This window comes from Dermatophagoides farinae, chromosome 8 (genome assembly GCF_024713945.1).
Source record: "Dermatophagoides farinae isolate YC_2012a chromosome 8, ASM2471394v1, whole genome shotgun sequence".
Lineage (NCBI taxonomy): Eukaryota > Metazoa > Arthropoda > Arachnida > Sarcoptiformes > Pyroglyphidae > Dermatophagoides > Dermatophagoides farinae.
In genome coordinates, this window is record NC_134684.1 from 1489466 (window position 1) to 1513515 (window position 24050).

At 29.8% G+C, this 24050-nt stretch overlaps 5 protein-coding genes across 15 annotated transcripts; 2 read left to right on the top strand and 3 right to left on the bottom strand.

The window, feature by feature from the left end:
• Positions 1-18: 18 nt before the first annotated feature.
• Hmgs (hydroxymethylglutaryl-CoA synthase) lies at positions 19-4858 on the top strand. Of its 5 annotated transcripts, none has more exons than XM_047058766.2 (6): positions 19-231; positions 295-549; positions 2720-3383; positions 3454-3865; positions 3925-4095; positions 4158-4858. In XM_047058766.2, exons 3-6 carry the CDS (start codon positions 2834-2836, stop codon positions 4483-4485), a joined length of 1461 nt encoding a protein of 486 aa, XP_046914722.2. In that variant the 5' UTR covers positions 19-231; positions 295-549; positions 2720-2833; the 3' UTR covers positions 4486-4858. The 5 variants fall into 5 exon arrangements, with proteins under 5 accessions (XP_046914722.2, XP_046914723.2, XP_075589597.1 ...); XM_047058767.2 differs by having other exon boundaries at positions 39-231; positions 353-549; XM_075733482.1 differs by lacking the exons at positions 19-231; positions 295-549 and adding an exon at positions 1444-2620.
• Positions 4682-23003, top strand: LOC124495890 (calcium-dependent protein kinase C-like). 7 transcript variants are annotated; one of them, XM_075733471.1, is made up of 8 exons: positions 4682-5469; positions 5689-5753; positions 5840-5931; positions 18011-18126; positions 18227-18526; positions 20368-20779; positions 20862-22375; positions 22437-23003. In XM_075733471.1, the coding sequence occupies exons 6-8, from the start codon at positions 20504-20506 to the stop codon at positions 22870-22872; spliced, it is 2226 nt and encodes a 741-aa protein (XP_075589586.1). In that variant the 5' UTR covers positions 4682-5469; positions 5689-5753; positions 5840-5931; positions 18011-18126; positions 18227-18526; positions 20368-20503; the 3' UTR covers positions 22873-23003. The 7 variants fall into 7 exon arrangements, with proteins under 7 accessions (XP_075589586.1, XP_075589585.1, XP_046915285.2 ...); XM_075733470.1 differs by lacking the exons at positions 4682-5469; positions 5689-5753; positions 5840-5931; positions 18011-18126 and adding exons at positions 12948-12995; positions 13068-13267; XM_047059329.2 differs by lacking the exons at positions 4682-5469; positions 5689-5753; positions 5840-5931 and having other exon boundaries at positions 18017-18526.
• LOC142597760 (uncharacterized) lies at positions 9510-15678 on the bottom strand. Its single transcript, XM_075733479.1, has 2 exons — positions 15349-15678; positions 9510-11655 (listed from the first exon to the last, which is right to left on the bottom strand). The coding sequence occupies exon 2, from the start codon at positions 11479-11481 to the stop codon at positions 10009-10011; it is 1473 nt and encodes a 490-aa protein (XP_075589594.1). The 5' UTR covers positions 11482-11655; positions 15349-15678; the 3' UTR covers positions 9510-10008.
• LOC124495743 (doublesex- and mab-3-related transcription factor A2) lies at positions 15054-16329 on the bottom strand. The gene is made up of 3 exons (XM_075733443.1): positions 15922-16329; positions 15649-15820; positions 15054-15067 (listed from the first exon to the last, which is right to left on the bottom strand). The coding sequence occupies exons 1-3, from the start codon at positions 16237-16239 to the stop codon at positions 15054-15056; spliced, it is 504 nt and encodes a 167-aa protein (XP_075589558.1). The 5' UTR covers positions 16240-16329.
• Positions 22997-24013, bottom strand: LOC124495892 (phosphatidylcholine:ceramide cholinephosphotransferase 1-like). The gene has a single exon (XM_047059331.2). The coding sequence runs from the start codon at positions 24011-24013 to the stop codon at positions 23039-23041; it is 975 nt and encodes a 324-aa protein (XP_046915287.2). The 3' UTR covers positions 22997-23038.
• Positions 24014-24050: the final 37 nt, after the last annotated feature.

Consider the following 24050-nt stretch of genomic DNA (forward strand, 5'->3'; position numbering starts at 1 on the left):
CAAGACAAAACACATTCATAGATGTTGTGTCATTAAAATCGGCTGTTCGATTTTAGCGATGGATTTGTATTGTTTATTGTGTAAATCTATTATAACAACAACAACAACAACAAATGTGCAACAACAAAAGATCTAAGAATCAACAACAATATCTAGAAGCCGGTGAAAACGTTTAATCTTAAAATTATTAATTTTGAAAATCAAACAAGAACCATATTGTTCAGAATTTTGGTATTGTACTCTCTTTTTCTTGATGATTCTTAGATTGTAAATCTATATATATCATTATTATAGTCATTCATAATCATTCGATTTCATTCTGATCAATTATAAATTGTTTAATTATTATTAGTCATCATCATGATTTGAATGGTAATCATGGCAATGCAATATAGACAGTCATGATGATGATGATCATGATCATCATCATCATCATCCGATTCGAATCCATCAACACAAACACGTCATGACCATCAATCACTAATAGTATATATTTATTAACACACACACATTTCATTAATTTCTCTAGGAAAAAAAATTACTATTTGGGTAAGTAATATTTCTATTTTTCTATTTGTATTTTTTAATAAAATAACAGAATTGATTGCAATTAAATTTTTAATAAATACACACAAGGTTTGTTGTTTATCGAATCAAATGAACCATATCATTTAAAATTCAGTAAACATAAATAAATTTTGCATTGGATACTACTCATCTTGCCAATGTTTTTTACAGCCATCATTTCTTCTTCTTTTTTTCGGTTTTGTCTATGATGATCTGATTACAAACGAATAGAACGTGGATGATGTATATAAAACAAAATGATGAAAAAAAAAGAAGAGAACAGGTTCTCTTTCGAACATCCACCACCATCCACCATCAATTGTATACATACATAAACCAATTATGTGTATGTATATATTATTATTGTTTATAAAATGGCGAATCGATTTGCTGTTGCTGTTTAAAGTCCACGTCTAATAACCGAGAAAAATCAGAAATGAAAAAAAAAATCTAGTTTGCCCATCATCATATGACCTAAGCAACTGAACGACCGACTTTTTTGTCTTTATTTGATTTTCTTGCCTTTTGGGCTCATTCAAAATTAAGAAATTTTTTTCCATTTTATATTTTTTTTTCTCAAGAATTATATATATTATGATGATGATGATGATGCTATTTACTGGTTTTTTTTCTTAAAAAAAAGATCGTACGATTACCACCATCATTATCATCCCCTTATGACGGTGATGTCCAACCAAATAAATAAATAAATTCAGGAGAGAAGATGACACTGGTTATGTGTGTGTAATCAAGGCTGCCAAATCGGGTTTTTTATTTTCTTTTCCTATTTTTTTTTTTTTTTTGTTACCGGTGTAAACAAAATAGATAGATAAATAAATAGATAGAGATGAGATGCATAAGAAGAAAATAAACAAGGTATCCAAATATTAGTTGTTGTTGTTGTAGTATAGTGTGTGTGTGTGTTTACAAGTTTTTTTTTTGGCTTTATCCTCTCCAATTTTTTTTTCTCTCTCTCTATCCCTCTCTTGTTGGTTATGAACTAGTTGCTGTGTGTGTACCATGATGCACTTGTTGTTGTTGTTGTTGTTTAATAAATATGATGATGATGTGAACACAGGTGGGGGGGATACAAGGAAAAAAAAAGAAAGAAAGAAAAAATCAAATAGCATACAATAAAAATTCAGTTTTTATGATGAAAAAATCATCATCATCAACAACAACATCATTTTGAGAAAAAGGAGATCACCACCACACACACGGCTAGCTTTTGCAAAAAAAAAAAATTGATTGTCCATCTTGAATCATTTTTTTTTTTTGTTTGACCACAATTGTGGTAAATGTGTGTGCAAGTGTGTGTGCGTGTTCCAGAAAAAAAAGTAATGTTCTTCATATTATTATCATCATCTGTTAACATTATTATTAAATGTTGATGATACTTATGGTATGAATTTTCATTGTGTGTGTGTGTATGTTGTTTATCTGATGTTGTTGTGCTTTGCCGAATCATCAAGGATATTTTATATTATTAGTTTATCTTAATTCTTTAGGTTTTCATTTTTTTGTGTGTGTATTTGTTCCTGGTTTTTTTTAAAAAAATTTTTTTTCTCACACATTTCATGTGATAATTATTTAGTGCAACAAAAAAAAACTTATTTCATTTTATATGAGATTTTTGATGATGATGATGACGTCATATCAGTCCAAATCTGGTTGTGATTTTTTTTTCTACCATTTATTGACGATCATCATCATCATGTACATTATGACGACGACGACGACGACTACGGCAAAGAATTAACCATCATCATCAGAAATCATTCCATTCGTATGAATACGAGCGGTGATGATTTCTTTTTGACATTTTTTCTTTTTTTTTCCTCATTTCATTCTTTTTTTCAGCCAAAACAAAATAGAAAAAGAAATAAATGTCGAGTAAATTAAAGATCTATTTGATCGATCATTTAATGATGATTATTACCATTTTTTTTGTTGTTCTCAATAAAGAAATTCCATAAAAATCAATGAAAGAAAGAAAAAAAAGATTTTGATTTGAATTTTGTATATATATAAATACCAGCGACAATTTTGTCCAGTGTGTGTGTGTGTGTGTGTTTGAAAATTAATTTTTCTTGTTTTCATTCTTTTTTCACATTTCGTTTATTTTTATTTTTTTGTTTTATTTATTTTACAGAGTCCATCGTTTTCATCTGATTTTGAACATTTTGTACACCGTTTCGTATTATATAATTGTATTTGCTATTGTATTTTGAAATCATTGTCATAAAATTAAATAAATCGAATCGAAATGCCTGTGAATCAAATTCAAAATGGAACATCATCATCATCATCATCAGCAGCAGCTACGAATGGATGTAAATGGCCAGAGAATGTTGGCATCATTGCAATGGACATTTATTTTCCATCATCATATGTTGATCAAACTGATTTAGAAGAATTTAATGGCGTATCCAAAGGTAAATATACCATTGGTCTTGGCCAATTAAAAATGGGTTTCACCGATGATCGTGAAGATATATCATCAATTTGTTTGACGGTTACGGAAAGTTTGTTGAAAAAATATCAAATTTCACCGGTGGATATTGGTTTCCTTATGATTGGTACCGAAACGATTATTGATAAATCGAAAAGCATCAAAACTGTATTGATGGATTTGTTTAAAGATAGTGGAAATACCGATATTGAAGGTATCCATGCTACGAATGCATGTTATGGTGGTACCGCTTCGTTGTTTCATGCAATCGATTGGATTGAATCAAGTAGTTGGGATGGACGTTATGCATTGGTTGTTGCGGCCGATATTGCTGTTTATGCTAGCGGTGCAGCTAGACCTACCGGTAAGTTCACACGCATTGAAATCGTGATTTTTTATTTTCTGATTATTTTATTCAAATCAATCAACCATAGGCGGATGTGGTGCCGTTGCAATGTTGATCGGGCCAAATGCAGCAATAGTTTTGGATCGTAAAGTTCGTTCCACTTATATGGCCAATGTTTATGATTTTTATAAGCCAGATCTCTCATCGGAATATCCATACGTTGATGGCCCATTATCTAATCAATGCTATCTACAAGCATTGGATCAATGTTTTAATTTATATTTCGATAAGGCCAATCGTAATCGAGATGAATTGCTGAACCATAACAATCATTCTGAACAACAATCGATGATCGAATTAAGCCATTTTGATGGAATCATTTTTCATGCACCTTATTGTAAATTAGTACAAAAATCGGTGGCACGTATGCATTTGCTCAACAATCTTCGCTTACAAGCACATGATCCAAGTCGATTCGATACAAAATTAGAGAAATATAGGTTTGTAATAATAGTAATATATCAAGTACAGAAATTTATCTGATTTCTTATTATTGTAGGAATGTTAAACTGGAAGAATCGTATAATGATCGTGAAATGGAAAAATTGTTGCTTACATTGAGTTCGGAGAATTTCAACAAACGTACTGATCCAAGTTTAATGTTGGCTCGTGAAATTGGTAACATGTATACGGCATCCCTTTATGCTTGTGTTATTTCCTTTATTCTCAGGTATGTATTATCAGTACTCATCATATTGATTGCTTAAATTCTTATTCTTGCTCATTATTCAGTGATTCAGTGGAAAATCTAACTGACAAACGCCTTTTGCTATTTTCCTATGGTTCTGGTTTGGCTGCATCAATGTTTTCGGCACGTGTAACAAAAGATAAAGCAATATTATCACGATTAATGAAAGGTTTGACCGATGTTCAACCACGATTACAACAACGACAACGTGTGCCACCAACAAAATTCGAAGAAACATTGAATCTTCGTGAAAAGACACATAATATTGCACCATATGAACCTACTGGTGATGTTTCATCATTAATGGCCGGTACTTATTATATTACCGATATTAATCAAAAATATCATCGAACATATTCAAAAGTTCAATGATGATATGATTTATTGATTTTTTTTGAGCAAGAAAAAAAAATTATCATGTGATGTAATGAAGATATAACTATTCGATAGATGAAAAAACATATATACTAGGCTACTATATAATACGTACTTGATAATATGAAACAAACAAACAAATATATTCAAATCAATACTACATGTGGATTATTAATTAATCTTTTCTTATTATTATTATTTTAACACTGTGTTTGTGTGTTGAATCTTCTAATTATATATTCTTCTTATGTGTATTTTTGATTTATTTTTTTCTTATTTACGCAATTCTATTTTTATTATTTAAAATTTTTTTTTCCCCCATTAATTTTATGCAATAAAAAAGATTCTATGAAACAAAACAAAACAAAAATTTTTTTTTTGATTGAAAAAACTGAATATTTACATTCACATCATATAAAATCGAACATGATGGAAAATGTCCATCAAATGGTGTAAAAAACTGCTGTTGTTGTGGTGAAGAGTTGTTTATTCTTGCAATAGAAAAAAATATTCCACGCCACCACACCATATATTTACCGATTCAAATAAACAAATCGAAACGAAATCAATACTATACCGTTATTATATCGATAATAAAAAGATTTCTATGTTGACAAATTCTGTATGATGAGTGTATACGATATATTTGTATTTCTCTCATGCAATGAATGGCCCTTGCCATCATCATCATCAATACAAACAAACATACACACACACACACACATCTTTGATCCTTGGGTCTTTTTATTTTGTTTGTTGGACAAATTTTTTTTTTTTGGGATTTCAATTTTTCAACAACAACAACAACAATAAAAAACAGCCATGATTTCAAGTGTCTTTTCTGTTTTTTTTTTAAACTCGGAACGAATTTAAATCATTTTCAATTTGTTCGTTTTTTTCTGTTTGTTTGTTTGTTTGAGATTTTTTTTTTTGATTTGAAAAAAATAAAGTAAATTTGATTCTTCGACAATATATATAAAGGTATATATTATTAGTTTTAGACTTGAAAAGCGCACATTTCATTCTTTTCTCTCTCTCTCTCTCTTTTTTCTTTTGTCATCCAAAATCACATATATCGATCCATTTGACATTTGATGACTTGGATTTTCAATCTGAATTAATCTGATCATAATATGGCCACTTGAAAAAAAAAATTTTTTTCATCCATTTCTATATGGCTCTAATAATAATTTTCATTAGTGTGACTGGAATAATAATAACAACAACAACAACAACAACAACGACAACAACAACAACTGCTAATTGTATTTATATTAACTGAACCACTTGTGTATGTTATTTATGATAACTTTTGAACTTTTTTTTTCATTCATTCTTTCTTTCTTTGTAGCACCAAACTTGCTTTTTTTCAGTATTTTGAAATTTAGATGGATAATGATCATCACCATATGAATGAAATAATAATCGTGTTGTGATTATCGAGTATGCATTTAGTATTGCGTTTTCGTTTTCATTTTCATATTTTTTTTCTGCACTGGTCACAACAAAAAAAAAAATTGAATCCACTTGAACAAAACTATTGACTGGCCATGGGCCGTTCATTTCTTTTTTTTTCTTGATGCTCAATTCTCTATAGAGAAAATCTGATGTATTTGGCACCCAAGTCCATATTTTTTTTCAGTTTTGTTTTGTTTTCTCGGTATTCAATTCAATTCATCTTGCACCAAGAAAAGAACTTTGGTTTTTCGTTTTTCTCCATTGTTATAAAAGGTTGCAAAAAATTTTTTTATATTGTTCTTCGAAACATAAACTTTGTTAACGCTTGAATGATTGGCAACAACATAAATAAATATAATGATCATTGAAACACCTTAAAAATTAGCATTTGGAATTTCTTTTTTTTTCTGTTCATTTCACCCACCGAACAAAAAATAACCAAATAACTCCTTCAGCCAATGTTGTTGTAATGAAAAAGTTAAAGTTGCACTTGAAGAACAAAGAAAAAAAATAAATAACATTTATAATTGGATCATCATCATCATCATCACGGTCATCACCTATATCCATAATCTTTAGAAAATCAATCAGATTTTATCGATTTGATTGATTTCTGGCCATACAGAAATGAAAATCATCATTTTGGTTTGTTTCGTTTCGTTTTAAATCAAAACAGGATAATCGATCCACCGATTGTTATTTTTTTCTCCTTTCAATTGATATATCTATCACCATTGTAGTATAGTCAAATTTCTTCTAATCAGGGTATTTATTCAGTTCAGAAAACCAAGACAAAGAAAATGTACCCATGTTGATCATTGAAATCTACTACTTTTTTTTCCTATTCTTTTCATTCTATTTGAGTCAAGTTTTATAAAAAAAAAAATTTTTTTTTTTGCAAGGCCCAATTTATCCATTTTTTTGTGTCAATTATTAACGGATGGTTGATCATCATCATCGTCGTTGGTTGTTAGTGTTTGCTTCAATTGATTTGAATTACATTTTTATTCTCTCTTTATCGTCATTCTCTTTTCTTTGGATTCAACAATCAGGAAAATTTTTTTCGTTGTTGTTGTTGTTGTTGTTTGTTGTTTTTTTTCCACTAGATCAATCGATTGTAGAAATCGAAATCAAAATCGAAATAAATAATCGTAATATTTAGACATTTTCACTTCAAATCCAAAGTGTGTGTGTGAGTGTTGAAAACAAACAAACAAAAAAAACGTTGATGGAGGTAATAGATAGACTCGATAATCATTCGTTGACACACACACACACACACACACGATCAGGATCTAGGATGTAAAATACAAGAATAATATGAATCGCAGAACAATATGACATATCAAAAACATGTTTTTTTTTCATTCCCATCCATTCTTTCTTCTCATTGATTCAATCAACGAAAAAAAAAATTTGTTGTGATTCAAATTTAATTTTCATTTCATTTTCTCTATGTTTGTTTCATCATCATCATCATCATCATCTTTTTTTTATATTTATTTGGTTGAATGAATTTTGTTCCAAATCAGAAATTGAATCCGAATTTTGGCGTTTATTATCATCATCATCCTCATCATCATCATCATCATCGGTTAGTTATATACATCCATTTATAGTTATTATATTAAGTTAACCGTAACCATAACACACACACACACACAACCAAACACAATGGATGCTATAAATGACAAGCGTAAAAATTGTTAATGATGATGATGATGATGATGATCAGCCAACCAATCGACCAAATAACAATGGTGTTTTGTTAGCTTAGAATTTTTGGTGATCTGTATTTGATTTTTTTTTCTTTAATAATAATAAATTACAAATATATATGTGTGTATGTCATTGGTTTTTTTTTATTTTTATTTTCTATTTTCAATTTTTGTCAAATTTGAATAAATGTCATTCTTGTCAGAATATTGTCAGAATATTCGTTATGGATCATTTTTCCATATATATATATACATAGATATGTGTTTCTGTTTATTGTTATTGTCAAACAGAAGAACAGAAAAAAAATTCATTTCCATAATTCCATTGTGTGTGTGTTCAATTCTCTATTGTGAATTTGGATTTGAATTATAGAATGATTCTTCATATCCAAAAAACCAAATCATCATCATTAAATGATGATGATGAAGAAGAAGAAAAGTTGATGAAATTTTTATGTTAATATACCTGTCGTCACCACCAACCAACCATCATCATTATCATCATCATCATCAATGTGACTACACGATCTGGACATAAATATAAATGTCTGGCATATACACAAACAAACAAACAAACAAAAAAAACTTTTCTTTTTTTGTCGAATACAAAATTCAATAATTCTGGCCAAATTCAGTGAAACAGTAATTTGTTTGTTTGTTTTTTTTTTGTACGAAATTATTCAATCTCGAAAATTATTATCGATCGATTGTAAGATTTCTTTGCAATTATTTGCAGTAGCCGTCGATTTTTTTTCTTTGTAGACTAAAATTTGAAATAAACAAAAAAAATTGTCCAAACCAAACATTTGCATACAACATATAACATCCATATCCAATCATCCATATACAGACTTATTATAGAAAATCATCATCATCATCATCAAATTTTGAAATAATTTACAATCATTATTTACATTTTTTTTTTCGTTTTCGTAATTCTGACATGACAAAACAATTTTTTTTTTGTCTTTGTTCACCCCATCGATTGTTCGATCAATCGATCGATCGATCGATTGATTGATTGATTGATAGCGACGCCATATATAGACACATTATTATTCAATTAGTGTTGGCGAGAATAAAAAAAAACAAAACAAAACAAGAACATTTCCATTGGTGAATTGAATTATGGATTTTTTTTTCTACTTCATTTTACTTTGAAATTTTCGTTTTTTTTCTGTTCTTTTATATTCAAATCAAATATCTATATTATCATTCATTCATTCATTCAATGAACAATTGGATCCAATGATTTTTTTTTTTTTTTGAATCTTGTCTATTATGTCGATATTATTGTCAACATGAGGACAAGATAAAGTTTTTGTCATTATTTTCGGTCGGTCGGTCTGTGTGTGTGTGTGTGTTTTTTTTCTGCAATTATTTGGTTCAGTATTTAAATCTGGATTTATCAATTTGGTAACTTCTTATTAATAAGAAGAAACTAGCCGACTTTTTTCTTTCTTTGTCGTCTTTTTTTTTCTCTTGGATAATAAGGTGTATAATCCTTACCCTTATTCATTGTCATTAATTCAATCAACCGACTAACCAACCGACCAAAAAAAAAAATTAGTGAACAATAAACCACAAACAAATGAATGAATGAATGAGCTTCGTGGTTTGATCAATTCGGTTCAATAAGTAATTTATTTTGTGTGAACAAAGAGAAAAAACCCACAAAACCTAAAACGGACCTTCTTCTTTTATTATAATCAAATTTTATTTTATTTTTTTGACTGATCAATGAATCGAATACGATTTTGTTTGTCAGGCCATACGACCTATACAAACTGAACAAACAAACATCTTTATTATGGTCATATTAAATGTAAATAATACAATTGTCACTGTCGTTGTTGTTTGCTGAACCATATAGACATTAAAGTTAAAGTCGATGATTATTGAAAGGTGAATCGATCAGGTCAAAAAAAATGGACGACCTATAAGTCATGCAGCAAACAGATAAACAAAAAAAAATACATGTGTGTGATCATCACATTTTGTTGTTGTTGTTGTTGTAAATTTCAGTTCCCAGGTGTCAATTACCAAATATTTATTGATTGATCCATTTAAAAATTTTTTTTTTGAAGTGTTATTTGTACCTTGAATGAATGATATCAATGAATTTTTCTTTGGAACAAAATCATCATTCAATTCTAATTTTTTTTCTTCTTTTCTTTGTTTAAATATTTACAAATATTCAAGAGGTGAAAGGTTATAATATGTCCGTGTGTGTGTGCGTTTGTGTGTGTGTGCGTGGGTGTTTGCTATTTGTTTGTTTATATGAATGAATCTAATATAATTGATCAAATAAAAAAAAGGGCTATTTAATGTTGTAATGATAGTGTTAATCCAATTCAGTGTTGTTGGTGGTCTTTACATTTGTTATGTTCATGGTACCCGTTGTTGAGTTTTTATTATTATTATTATTATTTGTACCCATAATCGATGTCGCTGTTGATGATGTAGTAGCACCCATCATCATATTACCATACCATCCACCATTATTACCGGCAACAATACCGGATGCACAAATATTATGTAAAGCATTCTGTAACTGATGATGAATATTCATTGATAAAGCTTGTGTCGTTGGCATTGTTGTTGTTGTTGTTGCAGTTGTTGGTGTAGTTCTTTGTTGTTGTTGTTGTTGCTGAAACGTTTTTGGTTGCTGTTGTGTTAATTCATCTAGATTATTTATTTGATCAAAAAATGATTTACTACCACCATTCGGTAATAGACCATGAAGTGATGATGCTAAATTTGGTGTGGTAGGAAAAAATCCTGGTATTGAACCACCAAATAGGCTACGATATCCTACTAGTGAATCAAATATTTGTCTAGTCATAGCCGGTAATTGTAATGATGATGATGACGATGATGATGATGGTGTGGCTGGTAATGGTAAATTATTACCATCATCCATCATATTCAATTTGGCTAGATTTGATGAAAAAAATGATGATGATGCTGCTGCTGTGGCTGTTGCTGGCGATGACGATGATGATGATGATGATTGTGGTGGCGGCGGTGGTGGTGGTGGTGCTGGTACGGGATGAAATATCGACAAATCATTCAAATTAATACCACCGATCGATGATGGTATCGTATTAGTATCGACTATTCCACGTGGATGTATATCGGCATTAAAATTTGTCATCAATGCAGGATTCAATTGTGGATTATTGTTGGTCATTGGTGAATATTGTTGTTTTGTTGAAAATGATAATGGTTCAACACCATTATTGAACATGAATTGATTGATATCCTGTGTACCGAAATGCGATGATTCTGACGGCAAGCAACCTGTGTCTAATGAATTTGTTTCAAACAATTGTTTGGCAATTGGAACAATTTCATGCTGTTGCTGCTGTTGATTATGATTATGGTGATTATGGCCACGTATTGTCATTGCTTTTTCATAGTTTGCTTTATGTCGTACAAATGAATTTTTTGGTTTTTTCTTATTCAAACCAAATTTTTTACGTATTTCACTAAAATCCGTTTCAACCGGTACTTTAACCGTCATCATTCTTTGTATCATAGTTTCAGTATCAAATTTTGTTAAATCATTTTGTGATGAAGATTCTTGTATCAATACATCAATCGTTTTCAATATATCACCATTACAATTGTTCAATGTTGTTTCCAAATGATGATCATTGATTTTTGGAAATATTTTCTCCAATATTTTGATTACATTCATCGATTCTTGTTGCTGTTGCTGCTGAAGTTGTTGTTGTTGTTGCTGCTGTTGCTGTTTTTGTGACTCTACACGTGCCTGTTTTTTTCGACCATTTGTCATCATCATCATCATCATATCATTGGTCGAAGAAGATGAAGAAAAATTTGTTGCTGCTGCTGATCTTTTTGCCGTTGTTGTTGTTGCCAATCGTCGGATTGTTCCATTTATCGTTGATGATGATGACGATGATCGTCGTTGTTGTTTGATTTATCGTTGCTGCTGATTCATCTTTTGTTTCAATAGTGGTAGCTGTGAATTAATAAAAGAAAAAACAAAAGTCAAATTCAAAAAAAAAATTTCAATAACGAACAAGAAAAAAAAGGTTGCAAACATCCCCAATCATAATCATAATCCCAAATAATGTTTGACATTCCAATGACACGCTCAATTATTATTATTTCCAATTTCCATTATTTATCCGATCGGTGTGTTATATTAATTTAATTAAATTTGATTAATCTCTCACTTTTTTTTTGTTGTTCACTTCATTGTCATTTATATGATGTGTGAAAATAACCACCATCACCACCACCATCACCACCATAATTCCCCCCACCACCACTGTTATTGTCATAATAATAATAATAATTCTCGGCTTCATCATTCATTCATTTCTATATGGAAAAGCATCCAACTTTTTTTTCGATTCTGTGTGCGATTCGATTTGGCTATTTCGTTTTTTTTTATTATTCATTGTGTGTATTTGGATGTGTGTGTGTGATCCGTTATTATTAAAATATTCTATACATTTTTTTTCTCTCTGGCTAAAATATTTCTATTTTTCATTTTCTCTGGTTGTAGTTTTTTTTTTTTTTTTTTTTTGGTAGAAAGAATTTTTTTCCCTCCATCATCATCATCATCATTGGATTCATGATGATGTATTAAATTGACTCGAAAGGAATTTTTTGTTTTGTTTTGTTTGCCTCTCGCTCTTCTTTTTCTCTTTATTGTGGATTTAATATTTGAAATTATTATCACGGTTGTGTGTGTGTGTGTGTGTGTGTATGTGTTCCAGAATCAACACAGAACCTTCGAATATTTTTGTTTGTTTGTTTGTGTGACAATGACAGTTTTATGAGTTTTCATTTATTCACTCTCTATTTCTGCGTTTTATATTTGGACTGGTTTCATTTATCGTTTCGAATGAATAAATGAAAATAAAAATGTAGAAAAATATGGAATTTGACATTTTTTTTCCATTTCATTTTTGCAATTTTTCATTCATTTATTCATCGATTATGGTGATGATGATGATGATGATGATACACTTTGAAAATGTTTTAAAAATTTAAAATAACACACACACACACACGTGTGTTTGCATTATTTTTTGTATTGAAAAAGTAGATGAAAAATCAATCTATAGGTCACACACACACACATTTTATTTCATTTCATTTTGTATTGATTGATTGATTGTTTTTAATGCATTATTTTGTTGTTGTTGTTTTGGTTAAAATATAACTTATTTTTGTTCATTCGAAAACAATGGGCCATTTTGACCAAATTTGAGCTTTTTGTGTGTAAATGTTTTTTTTTCATTTCATTTTTTTGTGGCATGATCATCATTCGAACATTTTGCCTTAAATGTAAATATTTTTTTGTTTGTTGTTGTTGTTGTTATTTTTTGTTGTTTTTGTTGTTGTTTTTTTTCTTCGTAGATCAACACAAATAGATCCATTATTTAAATAATATATATCTATACATTCGTCACTCTATATTTCTGGCTATACGACACCTTCAATTTGTTTTTTTTTCACGCTTTCTCTCTTTCTTGCTCTTGGTTTTTATCGCTTAGCGTGTTTGCAAATGAATTTGTTTCGAAACAACGAAAAAAAAACTCTATCTGATGGTGGCGGGGGTAAGTTAGACCAATATTGAATTATTGAATTGAAAAAAAAATCCTAAATGGATTTGTCTCGATTCGCTGTTAAGCCAATTTTATTTGTGTGTTTGTGTGTGTGTGTAACAATAAACAACACACACATACACACAAACACAGTGAGTGAATATTGATGTAAATATAAAATGTGAATGTGAATGAATCGAATTGAATTGAATTGATGAATGCAAAATGTATTTTTGCACGTTTGTTTCTGATTTATCAAGATGTGTGTGTATGTGTGTACGAGTGTGTTAATGGAACTATTGTTTGGGTCCGGAAAAGCCTATTTAGTGTTTTCATAATAATAATAATAATAATATTTTCTGGAACGATTTCGTTTTTTTTTTTGGTTTTGACATTTCAAACTCCAAAAAGTAAAATCAAAATCATAAATGTATGGATTGTATTGATCTTCTCCAGTGTTCAAATATTCAAACACACACACACACATACAAATAAATTTACTGTATTGATGATGATAATGATGATTGTTTCAAGCAGACATTGTTGTTGTTGTGTTCGTAACAATTAGAAATGACACACACACACACACACAAACAATCTCTTTTTCTGCGTTTGACATACGCAAGATGAAACTTTTTATTTTTATTATCATTTTGCCTATTTGTAACACAAGTAGTAGGTAGTGTTTCAACTGGAACCCAAAGAAACAAACATAACAATGACCATTGGTCATTTGCCAGTCCTTATTTTTTTTTTTTTTTTTTTTTGGGTGACAAAGTTGATTTTTGTTGTTGTTGTTGTTGTCGTTGTTGTTATTGTCACTTTTAGGAAGTGTCAAAGAATTTTTTTTTTCTACGACACACTCAAGTAAAAATGTCACTCCCATTCATTCACACTAATTCACTCACGAAAAGATTTGAATCAATCAACAGAAAAATCAATCAAAATCAATGGATAGTTTTTGCAAAAAAAATTTTCTTTTCATCTTAAGTTTTATTTTTGAATGATGATTTGCCCTCATTCGTAAAGTTTTTTTGTTTGTTTGTCGATAATCAATATTATAAGTGGCTGTCATCATCATCATCATCGATGGATCGATCGATCGATTTTTGGTTTATTTTTTTTTCTTCACCCACTATTGTCATCTATTTGTTGTCTTGATCAATCAATCAATACAAGAGAATGAAAATGAAAAAAAAAATTCATCATCATCATCAGAGGTCAGAGGTCTTTTTGGTTCAAAAAAAAATGTTCCGATTTTAATTAGATCAAATTTGTCAAACATTTTTTTTTCTTCTTCTCTAAACGGCTAAGCCATTGCTTGTCTTACACGAGATCAAATAAAAAAAAAATTTGAAAATGGAGATTTCTTGAAAGTTTCCAACAATTTTCATTCATTTTATTGTTTCTGGTTAAATGTGAAAATATGAAATTTTTCGCTCTCATATTCTATTGTTTGTCGTCATCAAGATCCTTAGACACACACACATACATAAATCTTAAGTACGACGATGACGACGACAACGACTACGACTTAATCACCGAAATAATAAGGTCGGGTCCGGTTTTTTTTATTACTATTTTGGATCAAACTCTCTAAATGTCTGTTATTGACATGTTTAGATCAGTGTGTGTGGATTGTAATAGTAAACATACAGTTTAGCAGACACAATGCAATGTTACCAGATGTATATCTACGATTTTTTTTTTCAGGTTTCCAAAATTGTCATTGTCAGTGTGTGTGTGTGTGTGTGTGTGGCACATTGATTGGATATTATTATTATTATTATTTAGAAACCTAAAGTTTAGGTCCTAAACAATTGAAAATATTTTCAACCATCAAAAAAAAATAATAAAAAAAATGGAACAAAAAATGATTTTATCAACGGATTTTCATCGAATGAAATGAAAAACAAAATTGAATTAAACACATCCATTCATCGACAAAGAAACAGTGGTTTTTTTTCTCTTTCCAACACATAATCGAATCAAAATTGATTGAGAAAAAAAACAATAACAAATGTTTATCATCCATCAAGCCTCCATTTTTTTCATTCATTGAAAAAAAAAATTTATGTGAAAAACATATTTACCTGATGATGATGATGATGATGAAGACGATGATAATGATTGTGTCATATTGGCCGTAGTTGTAACATATTGTTGTTGTTGTTGTTGTTGGTGACGATGCTGATGATGATGATGAGAATTTTGTTCTGATAAAATCTCTTGATGATGATCACCTGCCATTGTCAATGATTGGTCATTGATTTTTTCTTCATTTTCATTTTCATTTTCATTTGTTATGGATAAAAATGTCCCATCATCGTCATCATCATCATTGTCTTCATTTTGTTCGCCGCTTGTAATCATTAGATTTGTTGATGTAACACCTTGATCGATATCTTTCAATTCTGTTGCTGTTGTTGTTGTTGCTGTTGTTTGATGTTGCATTAATTGTGCCATTGCTGCTGATAATGTTAATCCAGCTTTATGCATAGCAACCAGACCATCTTGACATCCGTATAGGATTCCCATTTCATGTGCTTCATTTTCTTCTTGTGCCTGTTTGTTTTTTTTTTAGAATTTTCAATAGAATTTTGTGTTATTATTTCTGGCAATGAAATTTTTACCTTCCAAAAACAAAAAACAAAAAAAAAATTTACCTGTTGACGACGTAATGCTACCTGTGCAGCCATAACCCGTTGTCTTTCGGCAATCAATGTACATTTTGCACACATACAATCTTTCCAACGGCAAAATCTTTTATGACCTTTTAATGCCGATACAACACCATGATTACGACAACGTGCACATTTTGGTGTACGTTGATATCGATCATTATTATTAGCCATCAATAATGCAGTCGATGGTGATGTTGATGATGATGATGATGATTTTCGTTTCATAATTGAAGACGGTGATGATGATGATGATAATGATGATAATGATTCTGGTGGTTGTGATAATGGTGATATAATCATTGATTCATCATTTGAATCAATATCGGCAGATAATTTTCTTTGATGATTACGATGATGATGATGATCAGTAGTTATGGCCAAAATATTATGGCTATTATTATCCATAATTTTTGAAACAAAAAAAAATTCAAAATTTTCGATACATCACACACACACTGAAACACTTTTCACTTTGAAATGACAATCCAGTTGTGCGTGTTGATTAGCAAAAAAAAATCATTGATCTGTTTGGAACATGCTCAAAAAACTTGGAAAATTGGTAACTTGATAATAAAAATAACAATAACAATAACGGACCAATCGATTCATTCAACATATAATGATGATGATAACTGAATATACAAGAGATGGTAATCGTGAAAAAAAGGCGGGTATTTGTCCAAAAAAAAAACTTTTTTTCTTGCATTGAATAATGTATCCCGATTTGGGTGTGTTTATGTGTGTGTGTGTGTGTGTGTGCGTGAATTTGTAACTGTACAATTTACAATATCAAATTTTTTTCATTCATTCATTCATTCGATGAGAAAACAAGAATCAAAATAAAAAATGGTAATAAATCGTATCGCTATTGGCTATATATTTATAGTCTGGACACACACACTCATACACACAACATCAGCTAAATATATAGATAAGGAGTAGGGAGAAGAAGGTAGGTAGGTAAGTAAGTAAGTAACAGTGTACAGTAATAATAATAATATTTCCGATTTTCTGTAACGAAACATTTTTCTTGTTCTTGTTCTTGTTTGTTATATATATATATAATTTTGGGGTTGTAACCAAAACGGGTGGAGACACAAATCGTTTGTTGTTGTTGTTGTTGTTTGTCTCTATATTTGTAAATTGTGTAACTGTTATGTATGTGTGTATGTTTGTTTGTGTATCATGAATGTTTTGTATTTTTTTTTTCCTGTTATATACAAGTCATTGTGTTACACAATTGAAAATTTTTTTGTTTTGTTTTGTTCGTATGCGCAAACACATCTAGACTTTATAAAATTGGTGAGAATGACTATCTATCTATCTATCTATCTATGATCATCATCAGCCTATATTCATTCGTTGATGGATGGATGGATGGATTGAATGAATGAATGAATGAATCGGGCGTCATGATTCGTCAATTCTCACAATATTTGTGGGTGGGAAACAATTCATATCACACAAGCATACACAATTTTTATTTGAAATCAAAAGTATCGTCCCATTTTCTTTTAATGATTCAGTTTTTTTTTGTATGGTGGCTCCCAATTTTTTTTTTCTTTAGATCTGTACACGGGGGCGGATGGTGGAAGAAATATTTGATGAAAAATGTGAACAAAAAAGTAAGAAAAAAAAGAAAAACCATTTGTGTCTGCATGGTGGTGAATGGTTCCAACAACAATGATAATAATGAAAAAAAAATTCTGGAATGAATAATGAATCTTGAAACTTTTTTTTTTCTTAAACAACACACACACACACACACATTCCTTACATTCCAATTGAGACTTAATATCGATTGATTTTGGATCATTTCATTTTTTTGATATGATCATCAATATATAATACCCATGTGTACAATGATTCGAATTTTTTTTTAAATATATGAAAACAATATACATACGCCATCTGTTGAAGATGATCGATATTAAAAAAAAAATATTCGAAATATTGCCCATTTTTTGTTTTTGAATGTTTTGTCCACTAATCACATTGTTGTGTTGATCATGATCATTCATGAATCATGATTATTGAAATTTTTGATTTACATGAAATATTGCAATGACAGAAACAAAAAAAAACATGTACACAACGAGTACATCGATCATCATCGTCATTATCATTGAATCTTATCAAATCAACAGACAAACAAACATGATCAATATGTGTTGCATGCCCATAAATGTATGTATGTGCGTGTGTGTGTCTGTGTTTTTTTGAATCAAACACCGCCATCAAGGTAACCGAGACGACCAGTTTGTTATTTTTTTTTTCTCAATCACAGCCATAAGAAGATATATTGAATCATCATCACTGTTGTGTATTCATCAGTTTTACGCTGATTTTTTTTTTGATCATCATCATTGGAAAAAAACATCGTCAACATGCTCACATCTTCTTTTTATCGATTGGACCAAAAGAAAAAAAAATTCTACTCAACTTCACTTGACCTTTTCATTTAATTAAATTCGATTTAATGGATTTATCATTGAAATCATATGGTATTGACAATAATTTTGTCCAAATAATCATCAATTGTTTTTTCAATCAATTTTCATTTTTTTATTAAAATCATCAAAATCAGGTGAGTTTCTTTTTTTTTTGTTTATAATTCTGTATTTTTCTTTCTGTTTGTTGAAATACCGTCATTATTTAGATTGACCTTAAGTGATATCGTGTGTGAGTGTAGGTGTTATGTTTGTTTTTTTTTGTCATCAAAATTATGATGATTTATGTGTACCTCGGTTATGTGTGTGGTTATGGTTTTTTTTCACATGATTTATATGATGTGATGTGATTTTTGTGTATGTATTTTTTTTTTGTTGTCAAATAAATTTTAACCAGTGATATTTCAAAACTGAGCAACAGGATTTTAGATTTTTTTTTTTTTGAATGTCAAGATAAAAAATGTGGTGTGAGTGAAAGACAGCAAAAAAAAACCAGAATTGCGAAATTTTTTTTTTTGTTCACTGCAGTGAATCATGATTTATTTCTCAATTTCACCATCATCAATCTCGTGTATTTGATCGATCGAAACGAATTGGTGAATTTTTCAAATGAAAAAAAAATCGATCGATTGATTTATCGGCTTTTTTTTCTTTTCCTTGTTTCTTAATAATTCTTTTATATATTCATCAATAAGATTTAACATATTCAATTGGTGAATTTTGATTTTTTTAAATAAACATATCGATTCCCGAAAAAGTTTTTCCTTTTTTTTCATTGTGTGTGTTTATACGCTTTTTTCTCCTTCAAAGTGATTAATCGAATTTGATTCCGGATTTATTTGGAAACATTCAAAAGAGAGAGAGAGAGAGAAATGGCAAATATAATGGATAATCTTTCAAGATTTTAATAAGTCAGTTTTGTCGTCACACCATGCATGCATGCATGCATGCAATTCATCAATGATGTGTGGTTCAAACCGAATCGAATAATGCTGGATGATGACTAAATTCTTTTGATTTATTTCGTCATTAAAATTTATAATAATACTGCTCATTTCGGTTGGCAACATAGACATACACATGCACAATGATGATGATTGATTGATTTGTTTGAAAAAAAAGAAGTTGATGTTAATAAAAATAACAGTTATTCAATCAAAATAGAAAAAAAATCTTTTCTTTCTTTCTTTTTTTTTCTTGTTGAAAATCAATGACAAAAACCTTGAATTCTCCAATCTCTCTAAATCATTTTCCAATTCGACCTATAGATTATTGTTTGATTGATGTTGTCCATCCATTCTTCTACATTCAAATTTTTTTTTTGCATATATATCTGCGATTTCAAACGCACGCACAATAAAAAGCATCATTTAGAGCCGCACCACGACAACCAATTTTTTTTTTCGTTTAGCCTCTAGAATGTTATTGTTGTTTAAATGATCATCGGCGTTTATTGTTGTTGTTGTTGTCGTTGATGTTGATGATGATGATGGCTGCCACTAATTTGTCGACAATCATCAACATCAACAGCAACAACAACAACAACTATCGAATGTGAAACCGAATAGTGTGTGTGTATATATCATCAAAGCTTCTTCTGCGAATGTTTTTTTTCCATGCACCAAAATTTTATAATAACGGCCCAATGGTGTAGTGTTTTCTGGTTTTTTTTCTGGTCGATGTTTGTGCATGTTGTGATGAATCGAATCGAATTGAATTGAATCAAATCACAGATTTATGTTCGTGTGTATGTGCATGTGTTTCTGTCTGTTGTTTTGTATATGCATTCATTCGTAATAAAAAAAAAATTATTATTATTTCCAATGATGATGATGTCGATCAATTTCCTTTTTGTCACCAACAAATAAACATATATAAAAAATATATTTTCCTCTGATTTTCAACACTGTATTATAATCCATCATCATCATAATAATTTTTTTTTGTTTAATTCCTTTTCGTATTCTTTCTTCTTTAGTGCCAAATCAAATTCAACGAATGGACCAATAATAATTCAATTTTTATTGTTATTGTTGTTGTTCACTTCCTTTCATCCATTATCATTTTTTTTCATTTTTACTCATTAAAATCGTTTTACAGGACAATTGAATATAATGTCTAATAATCGTAATCATTCACCATCATCATCATTATCAAATACATTAACATCGGAATTTACAACATCCGAATCTGATGATGGTAGCAGTACTAATAGTTGGAATTCAAATTCTTTGCGTCCATTTCAACGAAATGGTGCATTCAAAAAGAAAGAATATTCATTAGTTCTTGATCATCGATTTCATCCACGTTACTTTAAACAGCCAACATTCTGCAGTCATTGTCGAGAATTTATTTGGGGTTTTCTAAATAAACAAGGCTATCAATGTGAGGTAATTTTGGTTTTTTGTTTTTGATTCATTTTTCCTATTATATTTTTTTTAATAATTAAAAAAATTCATACTCAATACACAGGTTTGCTCACTAGTTGTACATAAACGATGTCATGAATTGGTCACATTTAAATGTCCTGGTGCCGATAAAGTTATCGATACCGATCCACGTAAAGTACATCAATTTCAGTTACATACCTATGCGACACCAACTTTTTGTGATCATTGTGGTTCTATGCTTTATGGTCTTTATAAACAAGGCTATCAATGTCGATCATGTTTAATGAATTTTCATAAACGTTGCCGTTCAAATGTTCCCAATCTATGTGGATGTGATGCAGTAGAAAAACGAGGCCGTATTGAATTGAGAATTCAAGTGAATACATTCGATGATGACAATAATGATAATAATGATTTTCATTTTGAAAACAACAACAAAAACCTTAGTGTTAATGTTAACAATGATAGCAAAATGGTCATCTGTTGTGATATACGAAAAGCAAAAAATCTTTGCATAATGGATCCAAATGGACTATCGGATCCATATGTTAAAGTAAGACTTTTATCAAGCAATCAACAATCGTTAAACAATAATCGTTCATCAATGACAAAATATAAAACAAAAATCATACGTAATACATTGAATCCAGAATGGAATGAACGTATTTGTATTGAGATTGGACCACAAGATCGTGATAAACGACTTTTAATCAGTGTTTGGGATTGGGATCGTACATCACGTAATGATTTTATTGGTTCATTATCATTTGGTGTATCGGAATTGATGAAACAATCCGTAGAAGGATGGTATAAACTGTTGAATCAAGAAGAAGGTGCCTATTACAATGAACCATTGCCACCACCTGGAGAGAATCTAATCGATTATCTACAAAAGCTACATATAAATGTACAACAAGAACAACAAATACGGAGAGCCGTTTCTGAAAAAAATCATGATGACAACAATCGTTATGATACATCAAAAGATGCCTTATTCCATTCTCTTACAAGACATAAAGATTTCAAATTATATGGTTTTGATTCATTTAATATATTGAAAATATTGGGAAAAGGTAGTTTTGGAAAAGTATTGTTAGCTGAATCGAAAAAAATTTCCGATCAATTGTATGCAATCAAAGTGTTGAAAAAAGATGTTCTTGTCATGGCTGATGATATTGAAAGTGCAATGATTGAAAAACGTGTACTCGCCTTGAATGATAAGCCGCCATTTTTGCTTGGATTACATTCCTGTTTTCAGGACCGAGAACGTTTATATTTTGTTATGGAATATGTTACCGGTGGTGATCTTATGTTTCAGATACAGAAATTCCGTAAATTTAAAGAACCTATTGCTTGTTTTTATGCTGCCGAAATTGCAATCGGTTTATTTTTCCTACATGGACGTGGTATTGTTTATCGTGATTTAAAATTGGATAATGTTCTACTTGATTCCGATGGACATATAAAAATTGGTGATTTTGGTATGTGTAAAGAAGGTATTTTCGGTTCGAAAACAGCACATACATTCTGTGGTACACCGGATTATATTGCTCCTGAAATCATTAAAAGTATTCCTTATTCAAAATCTGTTGATTGGTATGTATGAAAATGCCTATTTTGTACATTTTTAATATTAATTCATACAATTGATTCACAGGTGGTCATACGGTGTCCTTCTGTACGAAATGTTAACCGGTCAGGCACCATTCGATGGTGAAGATGAAGATGAATTATTTCAGAATATTCTTGATCATAATGTTTTATATCCAAAATTCATTTCCAAAGAGGCAAAAGATTTATGTAAAGCTTTCCTTGTGAAAGATCCACAACAACGTCTTGGCTCCGGTATCAATGATGAGATAAAAATCAAAGATCATCCATTCTTTCGTCGTATTGATTGGATTAAAATTAAAAACAAAGAAATACAACCACCATATAAACCACATATAACAGATGATCGTTTGGTGGAAAATTTTGATCCAAATTTTACACAAGCAAAATTAAGTATGACACCTAGTGATAAATCAGTAATTGCTAACCTGAATGGCAATGAATTTGAAGGTTTTTCCTATGTTAATCCACGATATATATGATGATGATCATTTAGACAATCCACAATGTATTTGGCATTTTCGGGTAATTGTTATTATGGTTATAATTTTCATTTTGTTTTATTTTTTTTTTACTTGTTGCATAATAAAAGTTTTTTTTGTTTGTTTTAAAATATCTACAATTAACAATATTATTTTTTTAAAAAGATTATTCATCATCCATCAATGATGATGGTAATTGATTTTCAATCTCAAAATGTACAAATAATGGCCACCACCAGAAATATTTAATGAAATTTTTTGATGAATTATTATTATCATTATTGACGTCAGAATCGACATTAAATGTATGATCAAGAATAATATTCTTGAATCTGCTAACATGAGAACGACGAGTAGTAGTAGTAGTTTTTAATTTTTGAAAAAATTCTTTTTCCATACACAATGAATGATAAGTCCAAAAAATTTGTGTACAAACATAAACACTTGCAATTATATCGATTGTATAATGTTGATGTGATATGATCAAACTTGTTATGGCTACAGTACTTAATAACCAATGAATTGTTTTCACCAAAAAATATCCACATTTAACACCATAATAAGTATTTAAAGCTACTGGATAATAATAGGTATCGATAAATAAATGAACCATAATGATAATGATTGTATGGCCAGAAAATATTTGATCACCACAAAGACTAATTTTTCTTTGTGTTACAAAACCAAATGTTTGTGAAAATTCAACCATACGATCGATGATTGCCATTGAAAATTCACCAATAGTAATGTTGGATGAAAATTTTGGTGAACAAGAATTACAAATACTTGGTGGTAATGTTGTACTGGGGAAAAATAATGATCGTACCATATAAGCTAATCCAGTGATGATTGTAAATCGACGAAATATTCGTTCACGATCCAAATGGAAAAATAAAACAATTAAAAATGAAAGATTCTGTATAGTTATATATAGTTCACAGAATACGATTAAATCATCGATTCGTGGTAATAAATCAAATCCAACATCTGGTAATGGTTTCATTTGTATTGGTACTCTTTCATGTGTCAACGAAAGCATCAATGAATTCAATAACATTCCTGTTGCCATGAATATTAATGCCATTAAATTGATTGAATGTCGTTGCCATAAAGTGTTGATAATTTCTTTGGCTTGTAGCATTTCAAAAAATAAGAATAAATTTTCATTTTTGGATTGT